The sequence below is a fragment of the Arvicanthis niloticus genome, chromosome 23, assembly GCF_011762505.2.
Source record: "Arvicanthis niloticus isolate mArvNil1 chromosome 23, mArvNil1.pat.X, whole genome shotgun sequence".
In the NCBI taxonomy this organism is placed as follows: domain Eukaryota; kingdom Metazoa; phylum Chordata; class Mammalia; order Rodentia; family Muridae; genus Arvicanthis; species Arvicanthis niloticus.
Window position 1 is genome coordinate 17,147,546 of NC_133430.1, and position 23,972 is coordinate 17,171,517.

General features: G+C 41.1%; 1 protein-coding gene across 2 annotated transcripts in view; it reads left to right on the top strand.

Moving 5' to 3' along the window:
• Positions 1 to 1,075: 1,075 nt before the first annotated feature.
• The window catches only part of Ppp4r3a (protein phosphatase 4 regulatory subunit 3A), a 41,751-nt gene continuing 18,854 nt past the window's right edge, over positions 1,076 to 23,972 (top strand). The window contains exons 1-4 of one of the 2 annotated variants that reach the window (XM_076921396.1): positions 1,076 to 2,024; positions 12,544 to 12,599; positions 16,559 to 16,657; positions 23,222 to 23,839. In XM_076921396.1, the coding sequence (XP_076777511.1) occupies positions 1,883 to 2,024; positions 12,544 to 12,599; positions 16,559 to 16,657; positions 23,222 to 23,839 (915 nt within the window). In that variant the 5' untranslated portion in view covers positions 1,076 to 1,882. The remainder of the gene's footprint in view (positions 2,025 to 12,543; positions 12,600 to 16,558; positions 16,658 to 23,221; positions 23,840 to 23,972) is intronic. The other variant, XM_076921397.1, reaches the window with a different exon arrangement.

Consider the following 23,972-nt stretch of genomic DNA (forward strand, 5'->3'; position numbering starts at 1 on the left):
GGGTAAAGAATTAAGGCAAATAAGGAACTATTCACTGTGTAAGCTCTGCCAGCCGATCTCCAAGGCTCTTTAAAACAGTGGTTCTCAACATGTGGGTCTCGACCCCTTGGCCATCAAACATGGAACACATAGCAGATATGCTGCAATTATACAGTTATGAAGTAGCAACAAAATAATTTTATGGTGGGGGAGGGGTCACCACAACAAAAGAAACTGTATTATAAAGGGTGGCAGCATTAGGAAGGTTGAGAACCATTGCTTTAAAATATCAGCATAGAGGGTCATACTGCTAATCTGTTCTGCTTGGAGCTCATGGGCTCCATCCAGATGCTTGAAATGATTGCATTCCGGTCTTTAGAATAAGCAAGTGCTTTGTTCGTACATCCCAGTTTTGTTTGCAAATGCTTTCAGGTATGTCTTTGAGAGCTCTTGTCTCTGATGTGGGTAAGCAAGATCCCAGCTTTTCACTCACATACGTTGCTTCAGCCAGTCAGAGCAACATAGTCAGACCTGGTCTCAAAAAAAACAAACAAAACAAAACAAAAACAAAGAAATTCATCTTAATCATACAGTACAGCATTATCTTTGCAAGCCCTTCAAGATGCGTTTTATTTTGTTTAAAAATAACCAATCAATCAACCAAGGGCTAAAAGACTATCAACTTTGATAACCGACAGAGAAAGGGAGATCGCCGCTGTTTTGTGAGGTGACTGCTCAGAATGACCCCGGGGAGCAGTGCCACGCAAGGAACACCGCGCCGAGAGTTTGAGACTTTGCCCGGCCAGTGCGCGCCGCACCGCATCCCGCCAACCTCCCAGTCCAAACGGTCCTCTCGCAGAAGAGGCCAGAGGAGGAGGAGGAGGCCAAAAGCCAGCGCCTCCGGGCCGACTGCAAAGGTCCTCCCTAAGGCGTCCGGAGCAGGCACACAAGGGGAAGGGCGAGCTTCAGGAGCAGAGTCCAGACTGGCTCCCAAAGCCGCCAACAGCCTCCACACCCCTTCCCAGCCCTGAGCGGAGCTGATGACGAATACAGGGTGCGACGGACGCACACGCAGCCCGCGCTTGCACGATAGTACGTGCAGGGCAGCGCGAGGGAGTCCCGGTCCGTCACCGACGCGACTCGCGTCCCGCCTCCTCCGCTCCCGCCACCCCCGCCGCTCCGCGACCGCCTCGGTGCGAGGCCTCCGCCGGAGCGAGGCTGCTGGCTCCGGTCCTGTCTCTTTAAGTGGTGGGGCTTGCGGGCCGCCCCTGCCGCTACTGCCTAGGTGGCCCCGCGCGCCGCTTTTGAGGGGCGAGTCAAGATGGCGGCGGCTTTGGCTCTGTGAGGAAGACGGAAGAGGCGGCGGAGTAGGGAAGGCGACTTCTAAGAAGAGCCAGGGGTTCTCGGGTGGCCAGGGGCGAACAGAATCTCCCGGGAAGTGCTACCTCGTCGGCTTCGGATGCTTTAAGCGGGAGGAGCGGAGCGGAGGCTCCGGCTGCAGCGACTGGGCCAGGTACAAGGAAGGAAAACATGGCGGCGGCGGCCTGAGGAGGCGGCGGCGCGGGAAGCGGCTCTGCGGAGGTCATGGCGGAGGCAGGAGCAGGGCTGTGAACCGAGTCGCACCTTGTTTGAACGGCGGCCCGGTAGGCCGCGCAGTGCTGCGCCTCCCTGTCGGGGCTGCTGGGCGGCCACGCTCGCCCGGCCTGGACAATAGCGCCGAGGAGAGGGAGACGAGAGAAGGCGGCGGCCCAGGGCTCGGACCCGGGAGCGGGCCATGCGAGCGGCGGCGCAGCTCGGCGGCGGCCAGCGGCGGCACTGAGGTCCCGGAGCTCCCCGTTTGCGGCCGCCCGCCGTTTCTGGACACCGTCCCTGGGCCACTCGGGCGGGGCCCCCGGCCGGCACGATGACCGACACCCGACGGCGGGTGAAGGTCTACACGCTCAACGAGGACCGGCAATGGGACGACCGGGGTACTGGCCATGTGTCCTCCGGCTACGTGGAGAGGCTGAAGGGCATGTCCCTGCTCGTCAGGGCAGAGAGCGACGGTAAGGAGACCTCACTAGTCCCCCCCCCCAGAGCAGTGGCGCTCAGCCTGGGACCTCGGGAGTGCAGGCGGGAACGCCACGGCTACCCGAGTCCCGTGGAGCTCGGTGGCCAGCATTCGGGGGGGGGGGGTTTGCTGAACCCGAGAAGCTTGTGGCGTTGGGATTTCGAGCAGAGCAGAGCACGTTGCGCTGTGCCGCCTCTCCAGGGTAGAAAGGTCGGAGACCTGGGATCCTCTGCCCGAGTTGTTTATGCACTATGGTGACCTTGAAAAAGGCATTTAACGGAAACGATCTGCCCTTAGTTCACCAATCTCTAAAGCAGACATAAAACCTTGCTTGGCGCTCATGAAAGTTCAGAGCTGTTGCACACTTTGAGAAAGTTCTGTTCTGCTGTTTTCGTTGTATTAAAAAAAAAAAAAACTGTCCACTGTATCTTTCAGATTAGGGTCTATAAATCTGGCGACTCCACTAGACAGAAAATGCTGCTTTGGCTTGCGAGGACACTTATGTCTTGACGCGGGTTGGTTGCCTTTTTCATAAGAAAGAGATTGTTATTGTTGTTGTATTTTGAGACAGAGTTTCTGTATGTAGCCAAACTGTCTTGAAATTCGCTCTGTACACCAAACCGACCTCGAACTCAGATCCACCTTCCGCCGCCTCTCCAGTGCTGGGATTCAAGTGTGCTACCACACCTGGTTAAGAAAGACTTTAAGTCTATTCTGGGAGCTCGTGAACCTTTGGAACATTTTATTGCATGCTTTTCTTTCTGATTGTTTAAGTATATGGGCCTTATTTGGTTCAGTTGGCTGGTGGGGAGAAGTATTTTTTTTAACACTTGAATAGGTCCTGCTTTCGTCTCGGGTCTGTTGAAACAGTTTTCAGTGTCCAAAGATCAGGTTGTTCGAAATAATGGTTTCGCGTTTTAAAGTATCCCTTTCTTCAGGGCTTTCTTGGTTGCATTCTCTGAATTTCACTTAATGGAAGAAAATATACATGTTTGTCAAAACTTCTCAAATGGTTTCTTTGGAGCAGAAGTATAGTTAGTTACCTTGTTGCATTAATTTGCAGTTTTACAGTTGAAAACTATTTGTAGCTTTTTTATGTCTGAAATAGTGAAAATTCATTTCAAAGCTCTCCCTCCCCCCCCCCCCTTTTGGACTCTACTCAGAAAGCATTTCACAAAAAACAAGATTTTTCTGCCTGTAAAGATACCCCAAATAAGTTACTACAGGTAAAAAGTTACTTCCTAACATGAAAGGCAGGCAGTTTCCAGTGATTTGGAGGCCAGCCTGGGTCTACATAGAGTTCTAGGTCAGCTATGGTAAGACTTGGTCTGAAAAAAAATTTCTGATTACAGTAGGTATATTTTTCAGAACTGGGTTCTTACCTGGCTGTTAATATACAATTGACTATGTATGTGACTGTCACATAATCTCCACCTCTGCATGTTTGTATATATGGAAAACTTTCCTTACAGTAAAGTGAAAGTGTGGGTTTCAGGGTTAAGTTAGCTGCCTTTTGTGAGGGTGGGATAAGTGGGAATGGAATCCAGACAGGGTCTTGAGTTTGCTAGGCAAGTGCTCTACCACTGAACTGCCTCTAAGACCCAATGTAATTGTGAGATTTACCTAGGTGTAGGCTTTAGATCAAGTCCTTGAATTTTGATTATGCAAAGATCCTTTCGGGTTTTTGGAAAGAGTCTCCTGTAGTACACAGACGTTTTGTGTAGCCAAAAATCTGGAAGTTCTGATCCTCTTGTCTCTTATCTTCCCAAAGCCTGGAATTAGAGGTGTACACTTCATCCAACCTGGTTTGGTTAGGTTTGGAGCCATTAGCTATGGCTGGCCTGCAACTCAAAGCTATTCTCCTGCCTGAGCCGCTCAAGTGTTGGGATTGCTGGCAGTGAGCTACCACAGCCAGCCAGTTTTACAAAGACCTTTTGAAAGGATAAACATGCAGATTTAATGTCATATCATCTTAGAGAATCTTCTTCTAACGAGGTTTTGTAAAAGTCCGGTGTTTTATACCCTTTTGTTTTTATCACTTAGGAAATAGCCTCTAAGCCCCTTTCTTTCATTTGGAATTTTGAAGTTCTATGGTTTTATTTTTACCCAGGAGGGAAAAGAGATAAACATAATTAATTACTGAGCCACCCCTTTAAGTCTGTGTTGTGTGTACAGCTAACTCTGAAGACTGGATTTAAGCCGGTGTGGTACCTTCTTCCTAGTCCCACCATGAGAAAGCAAGGTGGCAGGACCTCAGGATTAGGGATTACAAGTAAAACTTTTTCACTAGACAACAAAGAAAAAAATGGACTTAGGAAAGTTGTAGGACACTTGTGAAGAAATCTATAGTTTTATTACTAAAGCCTTTTCCCCTCCTTAACAGATAAATTCGAAATACATTTAGTAATTAAGTTTATTGAGTACCTCCTATGTGCCAGGGCCTCTTTAAGCAATTCATTTGTATTTACAGACATAATTCTTAAAACCATTCTCCAATTTAGATAATATAATTAGCAATGTTTTATAGGTAATTTCAAGTCTGAGGTGCTAAGTATAGGTTGCTACATGTTCAGCCTGGGGTGGTGGTCTGTTATTTTAGTGAGAAATCTAGCCTACAACTTAAAAGCATTTACAGCTACCTATAGTGAGCATAATCTCTTACGCTTTGGGCTCTTTACATGCTGTTTTATTCTTGGCCTCAAGGATTATTTCAAAGAAAACAAAATAAGTTTTACAGACTTTAATTTTGTTATAGGCAAATTTTCATGGTATCCTAGGCTGGTCTTGAACTTGGCTGTATAGCAAGGTTGACCTTCAGTTTCTGATCCTGCCTCCATTTTCTCCTGTTGAGATTACTTATGTTGTACCATCATGCTTTATATGATAGTGGGGGTAAACCCTGGGCTTTTATGAGTGATGGGCAAGCATCAATTTAGCCATACTTTCAGCTGCAAGAGAGCTCTAGTTATGTATTTATTTATTTAGGTAGGATCCTGCCTGGCTGCTTAAAGTTATGGAGTCTACTACTAGTTTGGATCACCCAGTATTGTGCTGCTCTTTGTTCTGTTACATATAATTGAGAATTCTTTTTTTTTTTTTTTTTTTTTTTTTTTCCCATTGTGGACAATGTAGGCTTTTTTAAAATTTATACTTATTTTGTGTGTATGGGTGTTTACATGCATGCCTGGCGGGCCGGGGGGTGGTGACACATGCCTTTAATCCAAGCACTTGGGAGGCAGAGGCAGGCGGATTTCTGAGTTCGAGGCCAGCCTGGTCTACAGAGTGAGTTCCAGGACAGCCAGGGCTACACAGAGAAACCCTGTCTCGAAAAACCAAAAAAAAAAAAAAAAATGCATGCCTGGTTCTGTTGAAGGTCAGAAGACCCTTAGACCTGGAGTTACACTGTCATGAGCTACCTACCATGTGGGATGGTAGCCTACATGAAAACTGAACCCCAGTCCACTACAAGAACAGCAGGGTCTCATGTAGCCAAGACTAGTCTTGAATTCCTATCCTCCTACCTTCATCTCCCAAGGGCGGGGACACTACAGATACAAGTGTCTGCCATCATGCCTGGCAAAATGGGAAGTATTTGGTTTTCCATTGTCCAGTAGAAAATTGAACAGCATAAATTTATAATCTTTCTTGTAAGTGGAATGTTTGGGGGCTTGAAGCAGAAGTATCTCTAGTTCTAGACTAGCTTAAGCTTCACCAGAGACCCTTTCTCAAAAAAGAAGAAAAGGACATTTAAAAAAGTTATTGTGAATGGGCTTGACCTCTAGAAATTGTGTCCTTTCTCCCCTTTCCTCCATGAGTCGAGTTTTTCAGATTATTATTTGAAAATTTAGCAGAGTCTGGGGGTACATGTGTGTAATCAAAGTACTAGGGCTACATACTAAATTTTGGACACCAAGCTGTCCTTAAACCCTGTCATCCACCTGCATCTGCCTCCTGGATATTGGGACTAAAGGTGTGCACCACTGCCTGGCTTGATGAGATGCTTAATTTCTAGCTTTTTGAAATATAGTGGTTTGAACCCAGGGCTATACATGCTAGGCAAGTTCAGTACATCCCCACCCCTGAAATTTTTGGTTGTGTCCATCTGACTTCACAGTGTTGTGTGAATGTGAAGGTCAGAGATCAGATTGGGAAGCAGGTTCTCTCCTCTCAGTATGTGGATCCTAGCAACAGAACTCAGGTTGTGAGACTTGGAACTAAGTACCTTTCCCTGCTGTGACTTCTTGTTGCTCACCCTGGAGTAAGCTATTTATTTATTTATTTATTTATTTATTTATTTATTTGATGTATAAATGTTCTATGTGCATATACACCTGCATACCAGAAGAGGACATCAGACCCCATTATAGATGGTTGTGGGCCACCTTGTCACTGGGAATTGAATTTAGGGCCTCTGGAAGAACAGTCACTGATGTTAACCATATCTCCAGCCATGAAGTAAGCTTTTGTGATGTGTTAATTTTCTTTGTTTGACATCCTAGACTGTCTTAGTTATTTTTAAATTCCTGTGATAAAACTTCATGACCAAGACAACTTAGACAGGGCTTACTTGTGCTTATGGATCCAGAGTGTTAGTCTGTGATGGCAGAGTGAAAACATGAGGACAAGTAGCTACAATAGCTGCTTGAGACCCACGAGCAAGAGGCAGAGAACACACTAAGAAGAATGGTTGGATGTGTCTTTCGAAATTTAAGAGCCTACTCTCACTGTTAATACCTCCCAATAAGGCCACACCTTCTAATCCTTTTTAAACAAAACAGTTCCACTAACTGGGGACTCAATATTCAAAGGTATGAGCCAGTTTTGGGGCATGGGTGGCGTATTCTTATTCAAACCATCATGCATACTTTTCCAAGACTAAGACAGTTTCTGAATGTCATTATTTGTGGCCACATTCATTTATGGGTCACACGTCAGCTCTTTAGCTTGGCTGATTTGTAGCCCACCTTCCGTTGCTTTAGAGGAAAGAAATGTGTTGCTAAGCTGTTAGCCCATTTCATGGATTACATTTTTATTCAGTAGCTCTCTGCTGGCAAAATTATGTTAGAGAAAGACACCCTTCTTTTTAAGATTTTTTATTTTATATGCTGAGTGTTTTAGATGGATATGCACTATGTGCATTGGTGGCATTTCTAAAGATTTAGCTTAGAATACCTTTGTTCTTATTTTGGGATCTCACACACAATTCATTTGATTTTATCATTAATATTTACTGGATATTTATTGGAAATTAAAACTGAGACTTAGATATTTATTCACTTGAAAATGGTTTGATTATCAACAAAATAATGGTTAGACGTGTTTTTTTTTCTTTTGATTTTCAAGACAGGTGTTTTGTTTTTTGTTTTTTTGTTTTTTTTTTTCTTTATGTAGATCTGCCTGTTCTAGAACTCACTATGTAGACTAGGCTGGCCTTGAACTCAAAGAGAGGCACCTGCCTCTGCCTCACAAGTACTAAATTGAAGACATGTGGCACCATGCCTGTGTTTTCTCACAAGTTGGAGTGGGGAAGGACTGTCCTGAATGCCTACTGCAGTTACTGTTAAATTACTTTTGCCAGAAGCCTGTGTTGCTTTTGATGAGAGCCTTTGCTGACTTTTCATTAATAGGACTGAAGTCTGCCAAGGATCATTCTTATTTATTGTTATTATCTTATGTTTTGAGGTCCTGCCTGCATGGGTTTATACGAACCACATGTATATCTGGTGCCTGTGGAAGCCAGAAGAGGGTATCAGATCCCCTGGAACTGGAGTTACAGATAGTTGTTAGCTGCCATCTAGGTGCTGGAAACTGAATGCCAGTTCTCTATTGAAGCAGTGACTATTTTAAACACTGAAACATCTCTCCAGTTTGGGAATGACATTTATTTTCCCTTGTTGGAGTAGTGAATGCCTGTCAACTAAAATTGAACTCTGTCAGCATCCACACCTATATATTACAATAGAATTACTGTTTCAGGTCTGTAGCTGACATTAGCTACCACAGAACGATACCTCCTTATCCTTTTTTGATTTCATGTTTATTTCTAATTTTCATTATAGAAATTAAGTGATAGCTAGGGCAAATTTTTTTCAAACATTCAAGTGCCAGTGGGGTGTTTTTTTTTGGGGGGGGGGGGTTTTAAACAGGTTTTCTTCTTTTGCCTGGGTTATAAATTAGGCTGCTAGTAGGCAAATCCCGGGGATTAGTGTCTTTGCTCTCCCAATGTTGGGATTACAAAAGTGTGCTACTATGTCAGGTTTTTCACGTGGGTTTGGGGAATTCAGTTTTTCATGGTTGCATGCAAGTAAGTACCTTCGTGAGCCAATTTCTGAGCCCTGGCTTTAAGATACATAGGTAGATGGATGTGTGTATTTATGATAGATAGATGTATACATTTAGGCATTTGGTGAAGGAAAAAGAAGGGTTCAATGTATCTGAAAGGTTCAATGTGTCTGAAACTACTTATGTTGTACAATAGAAAAAGTTCAGGAGAAATGATGTACTAAAACTCAGAATACCTTCCGAAGAATAGCAGATAAGCGTAATACTTCTTTTCGTAAGCCAAGTGTGTGATACACACCTGAAATCGTAGCATTTGGGAGGCAAGAGAATCAGGAATTTGAGGATGACTTTTCACTGCACATGATTTCAAAGCCAACTGCACCATAATGAGACCTTAACTCGAGAAGTGAACCAACTATTCTACAGAGTTTGCTACTCCAGTGACTCATGTTTTACTAAAACAGTACCAATCAGAGTCACACACCTTTTTTGTTTTTAAAGCAAGTGTTTACTTTGTAGCATAGACTGGCCACAAATTCACAGTGGTTCTTCTGCTTCAAGACATTATGATGTCTGTTAAAGTGTATGAATTTGTTTTTCTTTTAACACTTGGAGCATCCCATTTTTATCAAGGTCCATGAATTTGTACATGCCTTTGACATTTGGATGATAAACACCACTTTGACAACTTCTTTAATACCCTTAATGATGACAGTTGACAGTATTAACACAGATATTAGAGCTTATCTAGGACATTCTTAGGTTTCTCTTGAGTGAAAATACAGGTCCTGCTGTAACTTAAGTTTACTTTTTGGTGAAGTCCACTTAGCAGTCATACCACATGATTTATTTAAAATCCTTTCTCCAGTGCAAAGGGACTCGTCTTTTACAGGAAGAACAAATTTCAGTGGCTTTGTTTTTTCATTAACATTCATCTGTGATCTCTGAGAATAAACAATGATATTCTGGACATCTTTAACACTGATCTATAGTTTGGCAGTTCTCTCTTGATATATTACCAATAACCTTTCACTTTGGGATATGTGATTATTTTTAATTATTTTATGAATATATGTCTGTACCATGTGCTTAAGATCATGTGCTTGGAGACCAGAAGTCAGATCCTGTAGCATTGAAGATGGTTGTGAGCCATGGTGTAGGTGTGGAATTGAACCTGGCTCTTTAACTGCTCTCTAGCTTCCACTTTAATTTTTTTAAAAGCAACTTATACATGTTTAATCAACAATCCAAAGTATACAATAAAGCCACAGTTTAATTTTTAAAGCACCCCAAGGTTGTAGCCATACCACAATCTAATTTTAGAAGGAACATTTTTCTTAGTTCAGCTCTCTGCCTTTAAATGTAATGCATTTCTAAAATAAAACTTGTGTGGTACTGAGGGTTAAACCTAGAACCTCACATACTAGGCAAGCGTTGCCCGTGAGCTGTATCCCTGGCCCTTCAATTAAAACTTTGTTTTTAAAAAAGAAAACAAAACCAGGTTTGTTTTGTTTGGATTTTTGGTTTTGTTTTAATTCTTGTGATTTTTTTTTTCCTAGAGTTAGATTGGGTGTGGTGTGGTTTTCAGATGGTCTTGCTGTGTAGCCCTGACTGACTCCTAGCTCCCAATATATAGGTGGATTGCTTTTGAGGATTCAGGTTGTAATTCTTTTTTTGTTTGTTTGTTTGTTTTGTTTTTTCAAGACAGGGTTTCTGTGTGTAGCCCTGGCTGTCCTGGAACTCACTCTGTAGACCAGGCTGGCCTCAACTCAGAAATCCACCTGCCTCTGCCTCCCGAGTGCTGGGATTAAAGGCGTGCGCCACCACTGCCCAGCCAGGTTGTAATTCTTAATGGATTTTGTTGAGCTGGATTTTTTTAAGATTTATTTTTAATATATGTACATGGGGGTGGTATGTGCACATGAATCCAGGTGCAGGCAGAGTCCTAGAGATGGAGTTACAGGTGGCTGCTAGGATTTGAACTCTGGTTCTCTGGAAAAACCATATAATCACTAATCTGCCGAGCCATTTCCCTAGTCCCCTATATTTTCTCATAGAAACCATTTTAAATGTAATTACATATATGTCCTCACTAGTCCATTAAAAAATAAATTTAGCCTTTAAGCACATGGCCTGAACATCATTTTAGTGGAAAATAATAGAATGCAATTTTTGTTTTAGTAAACAAATTGAAAAAATAGAAAAGTATTGTCTTGGCAAGGTCTGTTTATTTTCACAGTACTGGGGGTTGCCCTTTACATGCTAAAAATGTAGTGCATCACTGCGATGTGTCCTGTCCTGCTGACATTACCATTTTCAGAAGTTCTGAACAGTCCGTTCATTTGCCTGCATTTTTCTTGTGATGGATCACTGGCACAGATCTTAATCAGTAAAACAAGACTCTGAAAATTGTCAATAGACTTAAATGATTAATTTGATAAAAGTTGGGGGGAAAGGAAGTGATTAAAACCTTTTCTCTTCCGAAATTGTAGTAATTTTTGTCTGAACCTCAGTAAGCAAGAAGTTAGGAAGGTGCAAAAAGGAAAGAAGGCTTAAGATATGGGATTTGATGGGTGTGGGTAAACAAAAAAAGTGTAGCTGCCTTAGATTCTGAGAGGATAAGAGAAGTGGTCCCTTAGCTCTGCTCTGAGCAAACACTTAGGAAGTGCATTTAAGATCAGGCCAAAGTGAATTTGGATGTAGTAAGCATTGGCCCTTTGTCAGCTTTTGGAGTGTGAAGCAGCTGTAAAGTGTGATGTGAGAAGGGAGGAAAGGCTGCAGAGGAAAACTGTTCCTCAATCCACAACTCCTGGTTAGATAGTCTGTCTCCGGATAAACTAGAAGTGGATGATGAGATGATGTGTAGAATCTCATTCTTAAAATATTCAGAGGGCGGAGGAGGTAGACAGGGTGGGTGAACATAATGGTGCATGATCATAGTCTGAGCTATTCAAGAGACTGAGGTAGGAGAATCGTGATTTTGATGTCTGTGTTACATAGTGAGAACATAACAAAAAACAGGAAGGATAGGAAAAATAAAATCAAGGCTTCTGAAGGTGACCTGTAAACTGATCTCTCCTTCCTGTTTTGAGTTTTACTTATGTAATTACTTATGCTTGGTACGAATTCTTTTGTTTGTTTGTTTGGTTGGTTGGTTGGCTTTTTGTTTGTTTGGTTGGTTTTGTTTTGTTTTTTTGAGACAGGGTTTCTCTGTGTAGTCCTGGCTGTCCTGGAACTCACTCTGTAGACCAGGCTGGCCTGGAACTCAGAAATCTACCTGTTTAACACTTTAATCCCAAGTGTTGGGATTAAAGGCTTTCGCCACCACTGTCTGGCCATATCAGACATTATTAACCCAAGATTATCTGAGGATTTCAGAGGCTCCAAACAAAATAATGGTATAACAGAAATATCTATTAACCTGATTAAGATCAGTACATGTTATTTATATTTATTGAAATATTACTGTGCTGTATAAATTTAGTTAGTGTAACTTTTGAAATTAATATCTAGCTTCATACTTCTGGTTTGCTGTCTTATGCTCTATAAATTGTTGGGTTAGTTGGAGGGTGGGGAGGCATCTAGACAAGGTTTTTGTGAGTAGCTCTGGCTGTCCTGGAACTCATTCTGTAGACCAGACTGGCCTCCCACCTCTACTTCCTGTGTGCTGGGATACACCACTACCCCAGCCAAATTGTTAGGTTTTTATTGCTTCCCAGTCTTCAAGCTTCATATTATTATGTCTGTCTTGTAAAAACAAAGCAGAAACAAAAAAGACAAAAGTAAATTTGGCTAGGAGGGGTGTGTGTGTGTGTGTGTGTGTGTGTGTGTGTACACTTGAGACTTGACCTTACCTGTACTACCACCAAAAATCCCAAAAAGGTAAGCAGCATTCTTAAGCTACAAGTTACTGCATTTAAATTTCTTTATTGTATTTATTATTTTGTTTGTATATGTGAAAATATCTCTGTGCCAAGGTAGGCATGTAGAGATGGCTTTCAGGAATAGTTAGTTCCATAGTAGATTTTTTGGGATCAAAATCAAGTCATCAGGCTCTTGCAGAGAATACTTTTGCCTCCTGAGCTATCATCTGGCCAGTCCCAAATTACGTTTCTTAAAAATGTGTTCCTTAACTGAAGGTTTAAATGCAACTGACAGCGAAAAATAGGCATAAGTAGATATAAGGAAATCTAATTTTCTGTTTTGCAATAACATTTTTTTCTGTTTTATAGGTTCTCTTCTTCTAGAGTCCAAAATAAATCCTAACACTGCATACCAGAAGCAACAGGTAAAAAAAAAAAAAAAAAAGTTATGCTGTTGTGTATTATGTGTTATCTTTGCTTTTCTTTCTTTCTCTTTAAAGACTTATTTATTGTATGTATGTGAGTACATTGTAGTTCTCTTTAGACACACCAAAAGAGGGCATGGGATTCTATTACAGATGGTTGTGAGCCACCATGTGGTTGCTGGGAATTGAACCAGGACCTCTGGAAGAACAGTCAAGTGCTCTTAACCACTGAGCCATCTCTCCAGCCCCCATGTGTTATCTTTTCAATTCTTTATCATTGGATTCCTTACAGTAAAATCAGAACAGATTGTATAACATTTTGTCAGTCTCACTGTTAATAAATGTCTGTCTGTCTGTCTGTCTGTCTGTCTTGTACCTGTGGGGGTCAGACTTGAGGAAGCTGATTCTCTATTCTGGGTATTATGGGTTGTCAAGTTTGCTGGAGGCCTGGCCTTCATTACATACTGAACCTTTTTGCATACAGTCTAATTTTCCATTCTGTTAATGGCTAAAAGGTGGTGTTTGTTTGTTTCATTGTTTGTTGTTGTTTTGTTCTATGTATATGGGTATTTTACTTGCAAATATATCTATATAGTATATGCATGACTGGTGCCCTCAGGAATTGGCTATCAATCAGAAGAAGGTATTAGCTTCCCTTTGGAATCGTTGCAAGCTGCCATGTGGATGCTGGAAACTGAACTCAGATCCTCTGCAAGAGCGGCAAATACTCTTAACCACTGAGCCATCTCTGTAGCCTTGGTTTATTTTGTCTTTTCATTTCAGGTACCTGCAAAGCTAGAAAAGAATTTTGGATCTCTTGGAGTTGCAGGTGTTTGTGAGGCACCTGACATAGCTGGGGTCCTCATGATGGAGCAATAATTGCTCTTAATCACTGAGCCATTTCCTTGGGCCCCTTTTAATTTTAGGTTACTGTTTTGGGGGCATCCCCCACTCTTTGAATTTATTTTATTTACTTTGTGTGAGAGTATGGGTAACCTCACATGTAGACATTAGGGGACAACCTCAGGTGTCAGTCTGTTCTTTCTGCCTTAGGCTCTGGGGGCATTGTCACTCTTGCAACTACACGCTTTTATTTATTTAGCCTTTCTCCCCAGTTCTTAGCCAGATTTTTTTTTTCCAAGACAGGGTTTCTCTGTGTGGTCCTGGCTGTCCTGGAACTCACTCTGTAGACCAGGCTGGCCTCGAACTCAGAAATCCGCCTGCTTCTGCCTCCCAAGTGCTAGGATTAAAGGCAGGCCCCACTGGCGCCTGGCTCTTAGCCAGATTTTTTTTTTCATTATGCAGCCCGACCCCCCCCCCCCCCCCCCCCCCCCCCGCCCAGCTCCAAGCCAGAGCCTGACCCAGCGGCTGCACATGCGCACAGGCCAGATTTTAATGAAAGAAAAAGGCTGTCTCATTCCAGACATTCTAGCGCGCATGGTTCTCTAAAGTTAAAGTAGCAGTTTCTCCGTTGTTCCTGAAGGAAAGAGTGGCCATTAGTGTAATAATCAACTACTAACACAGCCATGTGGTTGAAGTTCCTTTCTGTGCTGCCATAGATGATTCTGCAGACAAAATGTTAGAATGTCCTCTAGAATAGTGAGTGTTTTATAGATAAGGAGTCTGATACTGACTCAGTAGGACCTTAGATCGCTGTTAACAATGTTTGAAAATAACTTCAGTTTGACTTGGTACTCTTTCTTATTTCCTTCTAACCTAAAGGTAAATTCTTCACATAATACATTCAGGTATTACCTTGAAGTCTTTTGCTTATGCAAATAAAATATACTGCGTGTTCCACAAAGCCATTGGGATCAAGAAATCTCTTAATTGCCCTGAAGGATAAAAAAAATACGTTAACAACCTATTTATAAACACAGAACTTTGCTTTATCATTGAGTTTTAAAATGAGAGTAAAAGAGCCGGGCGGTGGTGGCGCACGCCTTTAATCCCAGCACTTGGGAGGCAAAGGCAGGTGGATTTCTGAGTTCGAGGCCAGCCTGGTCTACAGAGTGAGTTCCAGGACAGCCAGGACTACACAGAGAAACCCTGTCTCGAAAAACCAAAAAAAAAAAAAAAAAAAGAGAGAGAGAGAGAGAGAGAGAGAGAGAGAGTAAAAGGAAGTTAGTGTTGGTAAGGGCTAGTAACACATGCCTGTGGTCCGAGTTCTTGTAGGATGGAAGATGGACAACAGGTCAGGAGCCTTAGCTATAAGGTTTGAGGTCTTTTCACAGAAAAATAAAACAGACATAATCACAGTGAGGCATAGAACAAGTGTAAGGTCATACAGTGCTGGTGGTATATACTCCTGAGTACTCAGTATTCTGGAGGCTGAGTCAGGCAAGATCCTGTGTTAGGTGTAAAGCAGAACATCAAGTTTTACAATTTGAGATGTTGGGGAGAGCAGGTAGGTTCTTTAGAGAGTTCAGGGGCAGGAATCACTGGAACCCACTAGCCTCAATCCCACTTTTACCCTGGAAACCTGGCAGAAAATGTCCTGAGCAACAGGAGGAGGATATGGAGACATTGATAAGGACTGCTATAGTGAGACTTGCAAATGCCTACCTCCAGCAGGCTGGGGCAACTGCATACCCGGAGCAGAGATTACCCAGCTCAGGTTGAGAGAGATCTATGGATCCCTAGGGAGGACTCAACCTTTGGGTAGAGGCTGGCCCAGATTATAGGACTTCCTGAGCCCCGGCCATTGCTTTCAGGAGCTAGACACTCTCATTGGTGTTACATCCAAAACATAGGAGAGGCTGGGCTCCTGAGGAAGACCTCCCAGAGGCTAAGTAAAGTGAGTCCACTACTCAAGCCTTTCTGTGTGGAAATGTATCTGATAAGACTCTTACCCTAAGGGTAGGATCCAGGTCTTAGGTCCAGGATCTCCAGCTTAGCTCCAGAAACTATTCAGTGCTCCTTGCTGATGCTATGACAGGATTGCCACCTGATGCATCCTTAAGAACCCACAATTTAGTGCTCCTTCAGGTTGAGCCTAGCAGCTTAGAACCACTCAAGCCTCATAGTGAAAGGAGTTCATTCCCTTGAAAGTTTCTCCTGTTTACAATGCTAATTAATCATTGCTGTAGACTTTGTTGTGGGCACACGGGTTCATTGAACCACCTTTGCGAGGTGACTCCTTTTTGTTTTGTTGTTAAGCTGTTTATTAGCACCCCCTCCCCTGCTTTTTTTTAAGAATACAAAAGTCTGAACTAGATACAGAGACGTACTAGGAATCTTAGCTACTCAACCCAGTGCAAAGCGGCCTAGAACAATACTATGAGACCCCATTTCAAAATAAAGTTCTAGGCTAGTAAGATGAGTCAGCCAGTAAAAGTGCTTGCTATCCAGCCTGACAACCTGAGTTCTAGCCCCTACATCTACATGGTGTAAGGAGAGCGCAGACTCTCTCAAACATGTACCAATAAGTGTAAATGTTTATTTATATGATGTTTTGCATCCATGTATATATGTGGGCCACATATATGCTCATTGCTTGAAGAGCTCAGAAACAGGCATTGGATTCCATGGAACTAGAGTAAGAGACAGTTGTGGGCTTCCTTACGAGTTCAGGGAACCAGACTCAGCTCTGCAAAAGCAACAAATGCTCTTGCACACTGTGCCATCTCTCTTAAACTTTTTCAAAAATAAAGCCAAGTCCTATTGGAATGGGAGGGAAAGTGGTAGAAGCTATGGATGTGCTGTTTCTTGACATGTGGTGCATTTATGAAGGTACTAAAAAAAACTCTAAATAAATGAGTGGCTCACCTGTATAGGTTTGACAGTGGACTGTAAAAAAAAGCATTGATAATTACCAGTAGAAATGTCGAAACTGTAAAAACTAGTGTTCTGAATTTCTCTTGCCTGTTACTTTATTCATTTGCTATATATACCTTGAAGGGTTCGTGATAACACATGTAGTCATTCAGACTTTTTTTTTTTTTTTTTTTTATTCAAAGGATACTCTGATTGTGTGGTCTGAAGCAGAAAATTATGACTTGGCCCTTAGCTTTCAAGAAAAAGCTGGATGCGATGAAATTTGGGAAAAAATATGTCAGGTAATTATGAGCATAGAGAAACAATACACTGTTAATAATTTTTCATTCAGCATACAAAATAGTGGGTTTCGTGATGATATTTAAATATGAATACATTGTTGTGCATTGTTCACATCTCCATTGTCACCTTTTGTCCTCCCTTTGTTCCTTTTTTCCTCAAGTAGTCCTGCTTTTGTCATGTGTTAAGGCTAGATTCTGCCTATGAAAGAAAACACATAGTTTATCTTTCTTCTTCTCCATTACCTAACTGTTGCTTCCCTTTTAAGATCTTCTTCGAGATTCACTTATCCAAAGCATAGTAGTCCCTGTGCTAAGGATAAACTGGGGCTAAGGGAGATACCCAGTTGACAGATGTGGGGAGTGAGAGGCAAGCTAAGCTCAGCAAACCCCGAAGGCAGGGACAGCACAGTCTGCAGACACCAGACATGGGGTGGAAGCCAGAGAGGGAGCCAAGGATTCTCAAGTTTTGGCCTGAGCAAGAGGAAGGATGTCAGTAGAGCTGGGGACAACTACAAGAGCAAACTTGCTAGAACATGGTGGCACATGCTCAGGAGGCAGAGGCAGGCAGATCTGAGTTCAGCGACAGTCGGGATTATACAGAGAAACCCTGTCTCAAAAAAAAGAAAAAGAAAACCAAATCCTTCTAACCCGATAAAGAACCTATTCTACATTCATGTCCCATTTATGTCTCTTTATAAAAAGAAACAGTTTTGCCTGTCTGGCCTAATGATGATCTCTAGTCCATCCATTTTCCTGCAAATGACACTTCATTCTTTACAACTGAATAAAACTCCATTAAGTGTATATACCATATTTGCTCTATTCACCCACCTGGTGACTATGTGCTTCTGGGCCTACTATGTGCTTCTGGGCCTGGCTCCTTATCTTGGCTATTTTAAATGGTGTAGTGAACATGGACATGTAAGTATCTGTGATATTGACTTAAATTCTTTCAAATGTTTATTTGGGAGTATTAAAACTCCCATCATATGGTGGTTGCTTTTGTATTGTTTTAAGAACCGCTGTACAAATTTCCGTAAGTAACTGCAATTAGTTTGTGTTCCCACCAGCAGTGTTTCTTTTACATCTTTGCCACCATATGCTGTCACTTGCTTTCTTCCTGGTGGCCATTCTGATAGATACTTTTTTTGATTTGTAATTTTGATTAGTGTTGTTTTGGTGACTGAGAATATTTAACATTCATTTTATTTAACTCAAATAAAATTGTGCATAATTATATAATATAATTACACAGTGTGGTGTGTGCTCTATGTCATGGCTAAATTCAACCAATTAACTTGTATTTCTTCACCATTTTTGTGGGGAGAACACTCACAACACATTATGATTAACTACAATCAACATGCTCTCCATAGACCTCAAGACATCAAAGGGGCCCATTCCTCTTGTCCAGCTGCAGCTTTGTGTCTTTAAACCGACAATATCCCCATCCTAAATCACCTACATCTAGTCCTGATAAACATACATTTTGCAGTGCTTCTAAAGCTTATCTTTTTCTGGATTCCCCATATAGATGAGATCCTATGGTATTTGTCTTTTATGCTTGGCTTATTATATGTAACATAACTTTCTCTGGGTGTGCCCATGTTACTGCAAACGGCATAGTTTTAACACTCAGTTGTAGAGCGTGTTTAACTTTTCTCACTTATTGGCTATTTAGGTTCTTTTGTGAACTTTCTTTCAGTTAAATTGCCCATTGGTTTGATTGATGGATTGATTGTTTTGATTAATTTGGGTGGTGGTGTCGTTGTTGTTGCTTTAATTTATCTAATTTTATTTTATGTGCATTAGTGTTTTGTCTGCATTCGTGTCTGTGTAAGGGGGTTAAATCCCCTGGAACTAGAGTTACAGACAGTTAAATTGTTATATGGGTACTGGGAATTGAACCTGGATCCTCTGGAAGAGCAGCTGGTACTCTTAATTACTGAGACATCTCTCCATTGATTTGTTTCTGAGGAATGAAAACTAGACTGTTGCCAGGCAATGGTGGCGCATGCCTTTAATCCCAGCACTTGGGAGGCAGAGGCAGGTGGATTTCTGAGTTTGAGGCCAGCCTGGTCTACAGAGTGAGTTCCAGGACAGCCAGGACTACACAGAGAAACCCTGTCTTGAAAAAACCAAAAATAGAAAAAGAAAAAAGAAAACTAGACTGCTGTTTCTCACACTGTACAAAGTTCAGTTTCATTTGGATCAAAGCCTTAAGACTTCAAGGGAAAATGTGTTAGAGATACAGAATAAGTAAGATCCTTCTGAGATGTCTAATAGCCCAGGAAATTGAACCTTGTAAACAGAAAAGAGAGCCTGTAGAGTGGGAAGGATATTAGCTTATAAGGAATTAACATCTGACATTTTATTTCTTTAAATGCTTTCAACTAATGTCCACATTTTTAAATAAAATTTAGATAAATTTTTTAAATTCTGTACTGCCTTAGTGAAAAGCTCAGACTAAAAGCTAGGAATGGTACAGACTTCTGTAATTTAACACTCAAGAGGAGAGGTAAAAGAATCATAAGTTCAAGACCAGTGTGGACTAAAAAGTTTGTTGTTGGGGGGGGGGGGTGTTTAATTTCTAAAAAGGAGAAAAGGGACTTAACATTTATTTTGGAATGTCTTTTCTGTGTTAAGTTTTTCATTGTTTTCTGTTCAGCAGCTGTTTTCATAGCATGTGACTTGCCCTGTAGAGTTCCTTCATAGAAAAGGGGGAGATGTGTGGGTTTAGGTCTGATAGACAGATTCTTTACACCAGCAGTATCTTGTTCTCTGTCTTTCTGAGTTGAATGGTCTCCTATTAAGCCAGTATTTAATCCTTGGCTCGTCTTAATGTTGTCTCATCTTTACTGTGCCTTTCATTAGTCTTCTTAAAACAGGGTATCATGTAGCCTAGGCTGGTCCTGAGCTTGCATGTGTAGCTGAGAATGATTTCAGACTCATGATCCAAAAGGTGGGTGCTTTCCTTTACCTCCTGAGTGCTGGGATGATACATGTAAGCTACTATACCTGAGTTTTGTTGCTCTATATTAAGGATTAAACTCAAAGCCTCATGCATACTAAGCTAAGTGCTCTTTCACCTAGGTTACATTCTAAACCTATTCCCTGATGTTTTTAAGGTTTGTTATATGTGTGTTTTTGTGTCTGAGAGTGTTTATGTTTGTGTGTGCTAGTGTCAGGCCAGAACATATTAGGTCCTTTTGGAACTGGAGTTTACAGATATTTGGAAGCTACCCCACCTGACTGCTGGCATCTGAATCAGGGTGATAAGATCAGCAAGGACTGGTAACTGCTGGACCATCTTTCCAGCTTATGTTTTTTTGTTTGTTTTGTTTTGTTTTTGAAAGTATTTTGTTTTGTTTTGTTTGTTTGTTTGTTTGTTTTTGAGATAGGGCCATAGCCCAGCCAGACTTTGAACTTGTTAGGTAGCTAAGACTGACCTTAAAACACCTTATTATCCTGTCTCCACCTGGGATTAGAGGCATGAACCACTGTGCCTAGCTTCCTTAGTCTTTAATGCCATGTGGTGGTAGTGGTATTTCAACCTATCTTCATTTGCAACACAAATAATACATTATTTGTATGTTTTCTCTATAATAACTTTCCTAAGTGCTTTATATTATGTTTTGTAGTTTTCCTTTCCAACTTCATACAGCTTATTTAAACTGTCATTTCTTGCCATGTATGGTAGCTCATATTATTGTAATCCCAGCACGTTAAGGCAATAGCAAGAGGATCAGTAAGAAACTTTCCTACATAAGAGTTCTGGGGTCCATTTGGGATACAAAGTAAGATCCTACCTTAAGAAAGTAATCCATCAAGTATTATTTCTTGGTTACTTTTTTTTCTGTGTAGCCTTGGCTGTTCTGGAATTCACTCTGTAGACTAGACTGGCTTTGGATTCAAGAGATACGCCTTCCTCTGCTTCCCAAGTGCTGAGATTAAAGGCATGTGCCACCGCAGCCTGGCCTCAGTTGCCTACTGTTTTGTGGGTTCTGACTTAATAGTTTTCTAGATCCCATGTTTCTCTTTCTTTGGAGCCTTTTCATCATTTTTGATGTTAAATAGCTAAAAATGTTTCCATTTTTAAGTATCCCTTGCTAGCAATTACTAGATCTGAGCTCAAGAGGTGCATTTTTCTCTTAGTTTTGTTTATGAATAAAAAAAATCTTACCTTTTTTTCTTTTTTGGTAGATAAAGACATAGTATTGGGATTTGGAACCTAAAGCTGTCATGAAAACTTGTGTAATTAACAACACAGAATCAACTTGAGACTGTTCCTAGTAGAAATTAAATGTGTGTGGCATTCTTTCAGTAGTACAGCCCAACTGGTTAAAAGTCAAGGTCATATTACCTCATGGTATATTTCAAAGCATCAGTCATCAACCCTTGCAAAATCTATCAATTTCAATGTGTGTGTTCATTCAAGCATGTGTATCTGTCTGTCTCGTCCTGTGTTCCCCACCACCACCAGGGTCATGCTCTGTAGTCTTGGCTAACCTGCAAGTAATATGAAGACTTTGAATTCACAGATCTGTTTGCCTTCTAAGTGCTGAGACTAAAGGCTTATACTGTGTCTCCTGCTAAGTAATTTCATATAGGACCTAATTTTTACATCCCTTTACCACTCTGCTTGACCTACTAGGCTGATCTAATAGTGTTCTAAATACACAGCAGAATTTATTTCATTTCACAATCTCTTAGGCTTAAATTGTGTTTAACTGTAAAGACTTCTAAGTCCCCTTTTCTTTTTAAACTAGCATATATTAGTTATGTATGTTGAGATTCATTATGGCATTTTTAGACATATACACAATTGTTATTCAGCACTCTCCTTTACCGTCTTTTGTCCCACGCCCACTAAGACCTTTTCTCTTAATGAATTCCTCTTCTACTTCAATGATGTCTGTGTGTCCTTTTAGTTTATCCATCTGTCCAACTATCACAGTGAGTTTTGTTAAGATTGTTTGTTATAAGAGTATGGGTATCCTACATCACAGAAGGAAATGCCTCTCTCCACATTCCTTATTGACCATTAGCTGTGTATGAGTGCCCAGGGTGCGTGGGAGTGATGGAGCCCCATGATCCCCACTCCCACACTTCCATGACAGAATGTCAGTGGGCCCAGTATTGCAAGTAATCTTAGCTGCTGGTGCCGAGGCATTCCCAGAAGATAGGTCTACAGTACTACATTTCTACCCCACTCTGGCTTTTATAGTCTTTCTATTCCTTCTCCAGTGATGTTTTCTGAATTATCCTTGTAGAGATGTCCAATTTAGGGGTGAACATTAACAGTTATTGCAACTACCACAAAAAGAAGCTTCTCTCACTAGAGCTGACAGCAACATTAATATATGGACAATAATAGTTTTTTAGAAGGAAATTCAATAAACATGTCATGTCCATTTACCAAGACAACTACTAGTTGTACTTGGGCCTGTGATCTCCCTAGCCATGGCTTTTGAACAGATTTATAATACCAGATGTGAATTCTGTTCTTTGGATTGGGCATCCGATCTAATCAAAATGCAATTGGTTACCCCCCAGAACAGACTTGCCACTATTGAGCTCATCTTGCCTGGTAACTTAATGTTGAAATGAGTTAGATAGCTAAGTGTTCAACAGCAGCACACAGCCCAGTTCCTGCCTGACTTCTCTGTGTCTTGCAACACATGTGGTGTCTTCAGCAGTAGGGTCTTAACCACTTGTTTTTAAGTCTCTTTTATATTTAGAACTTCTACAGTAACATAAAGTTTGGATTTATAAGAAAGGCTTCTGGAGAATTATAAAGTTTACACATTTGTATGTGTGGAAAAGAGAAAATGTTTTTATTGCTTGCTTATTTAACTTTAGGAGATACTCCTGTGGACAGTTATACCCACACAGATTTAGATTTTACTTATTGTCTATGTGGCTTTGTTATTATAGGTGCACTTGTGTCCTAACCAGCTTTCCTTATTACAGGGCTACTACCTAGCATTTATAATAGACCATTGATACACTTTGGTCTAAAGCTAGTTTTTTCCTGGTCTTTGGGAATCAATTAACATTAGGGGTTTTTCCTTTTTATTTATAGTTACATATATTCATTATGCCATAGCATTATTATATTTGATATTCCTTTGAACTTTATTTAAATATTGAATTTATCCAATATATAGCACACTTCTAGGAATGTTTCTCTGGACTTTCCCTAGTTAGAAAAGACATGGACAGAAGACTGTTAGGTGCTTTGACAATAGTCCTCTATGTGTAGATCTTGAAGTGACTCTGATGACAGTTTCGGTTTAGGCTGTCTTTGATATACTTGTACTCCAGGAGGCTGTCTATTCCTCGACTTTCAGTTTTCATAAACATGAAAACATGTCATTTGGAGAGTTACAGCATAGTAAACAGTTCTATCAAGTTTGATAAAATAGTCTTAAAACTTGAAAGTTGAAGTTTGAGGGGAGGTAGTTTTTTTGTTTTGTTTTAAATAATGTGTCCTTTAGCTCAGGCTGTTGTTTAGACTTACTGTTTGAATTTTGTTAGCTACCACAAAGTCTTTTTTTATAGGTTCAAGGAAAGGACCCTTCAGTGGACATCACTCAGGACCTGGTAGATGAATCTGAAGAGGAGCGATTTGATGATATGTCCTCACCGGGTTTAGAATTGCCATCGTGTGAATTAAGTCGACTTGAGGAGATTGCGGAGCTTGTGGCATCATCTTTACCTTCCCCCCTCCGACGTGAGAAACTCGCACTAGCACTGGAAAATGAGGGTTATATTAAAAAGCTTTTAGAGCTTTTTCATGTGTGTGAGGATTTGGAAAACATTGAAGGACTGCACCACTTATATGAGATTATCAAAGGGATCTTCCTCTTGAATCGAACTGCCCTTTTTGAAGTTATGTTCTCTGAGGAATGTATAATGGACGTCATTGGATGCTTAGAATATGACCCAACTTTATCACAACCACGAAAACACAGGGAATTTTTAACAAAAACAGCCAAGTTTAAAGAAGTAATTCCCATATCAGATCCTGAGCTGAAACAAAAAATTCATCAGACCTACAGAGTTCAGTATATACAAGATATGGTTCTCCCTACTCCTTCAGTCTTTGAAGAAAACATGTTATCAACACTTCACTCCTTTATCTTTTTCAACAAGGTAGAAATTGTTGGTATGTTACAGGTAAGTTGGGTCATTCTCCATCCCCTGTCCCCTGTCTGTCCCTCCCCTACTTATAAAAAGGTACCTGCATTGATTGATAACATTTAAAATGCTAACTGCTTTATGCAAGATAATAATTTCTTAAATTATTGCA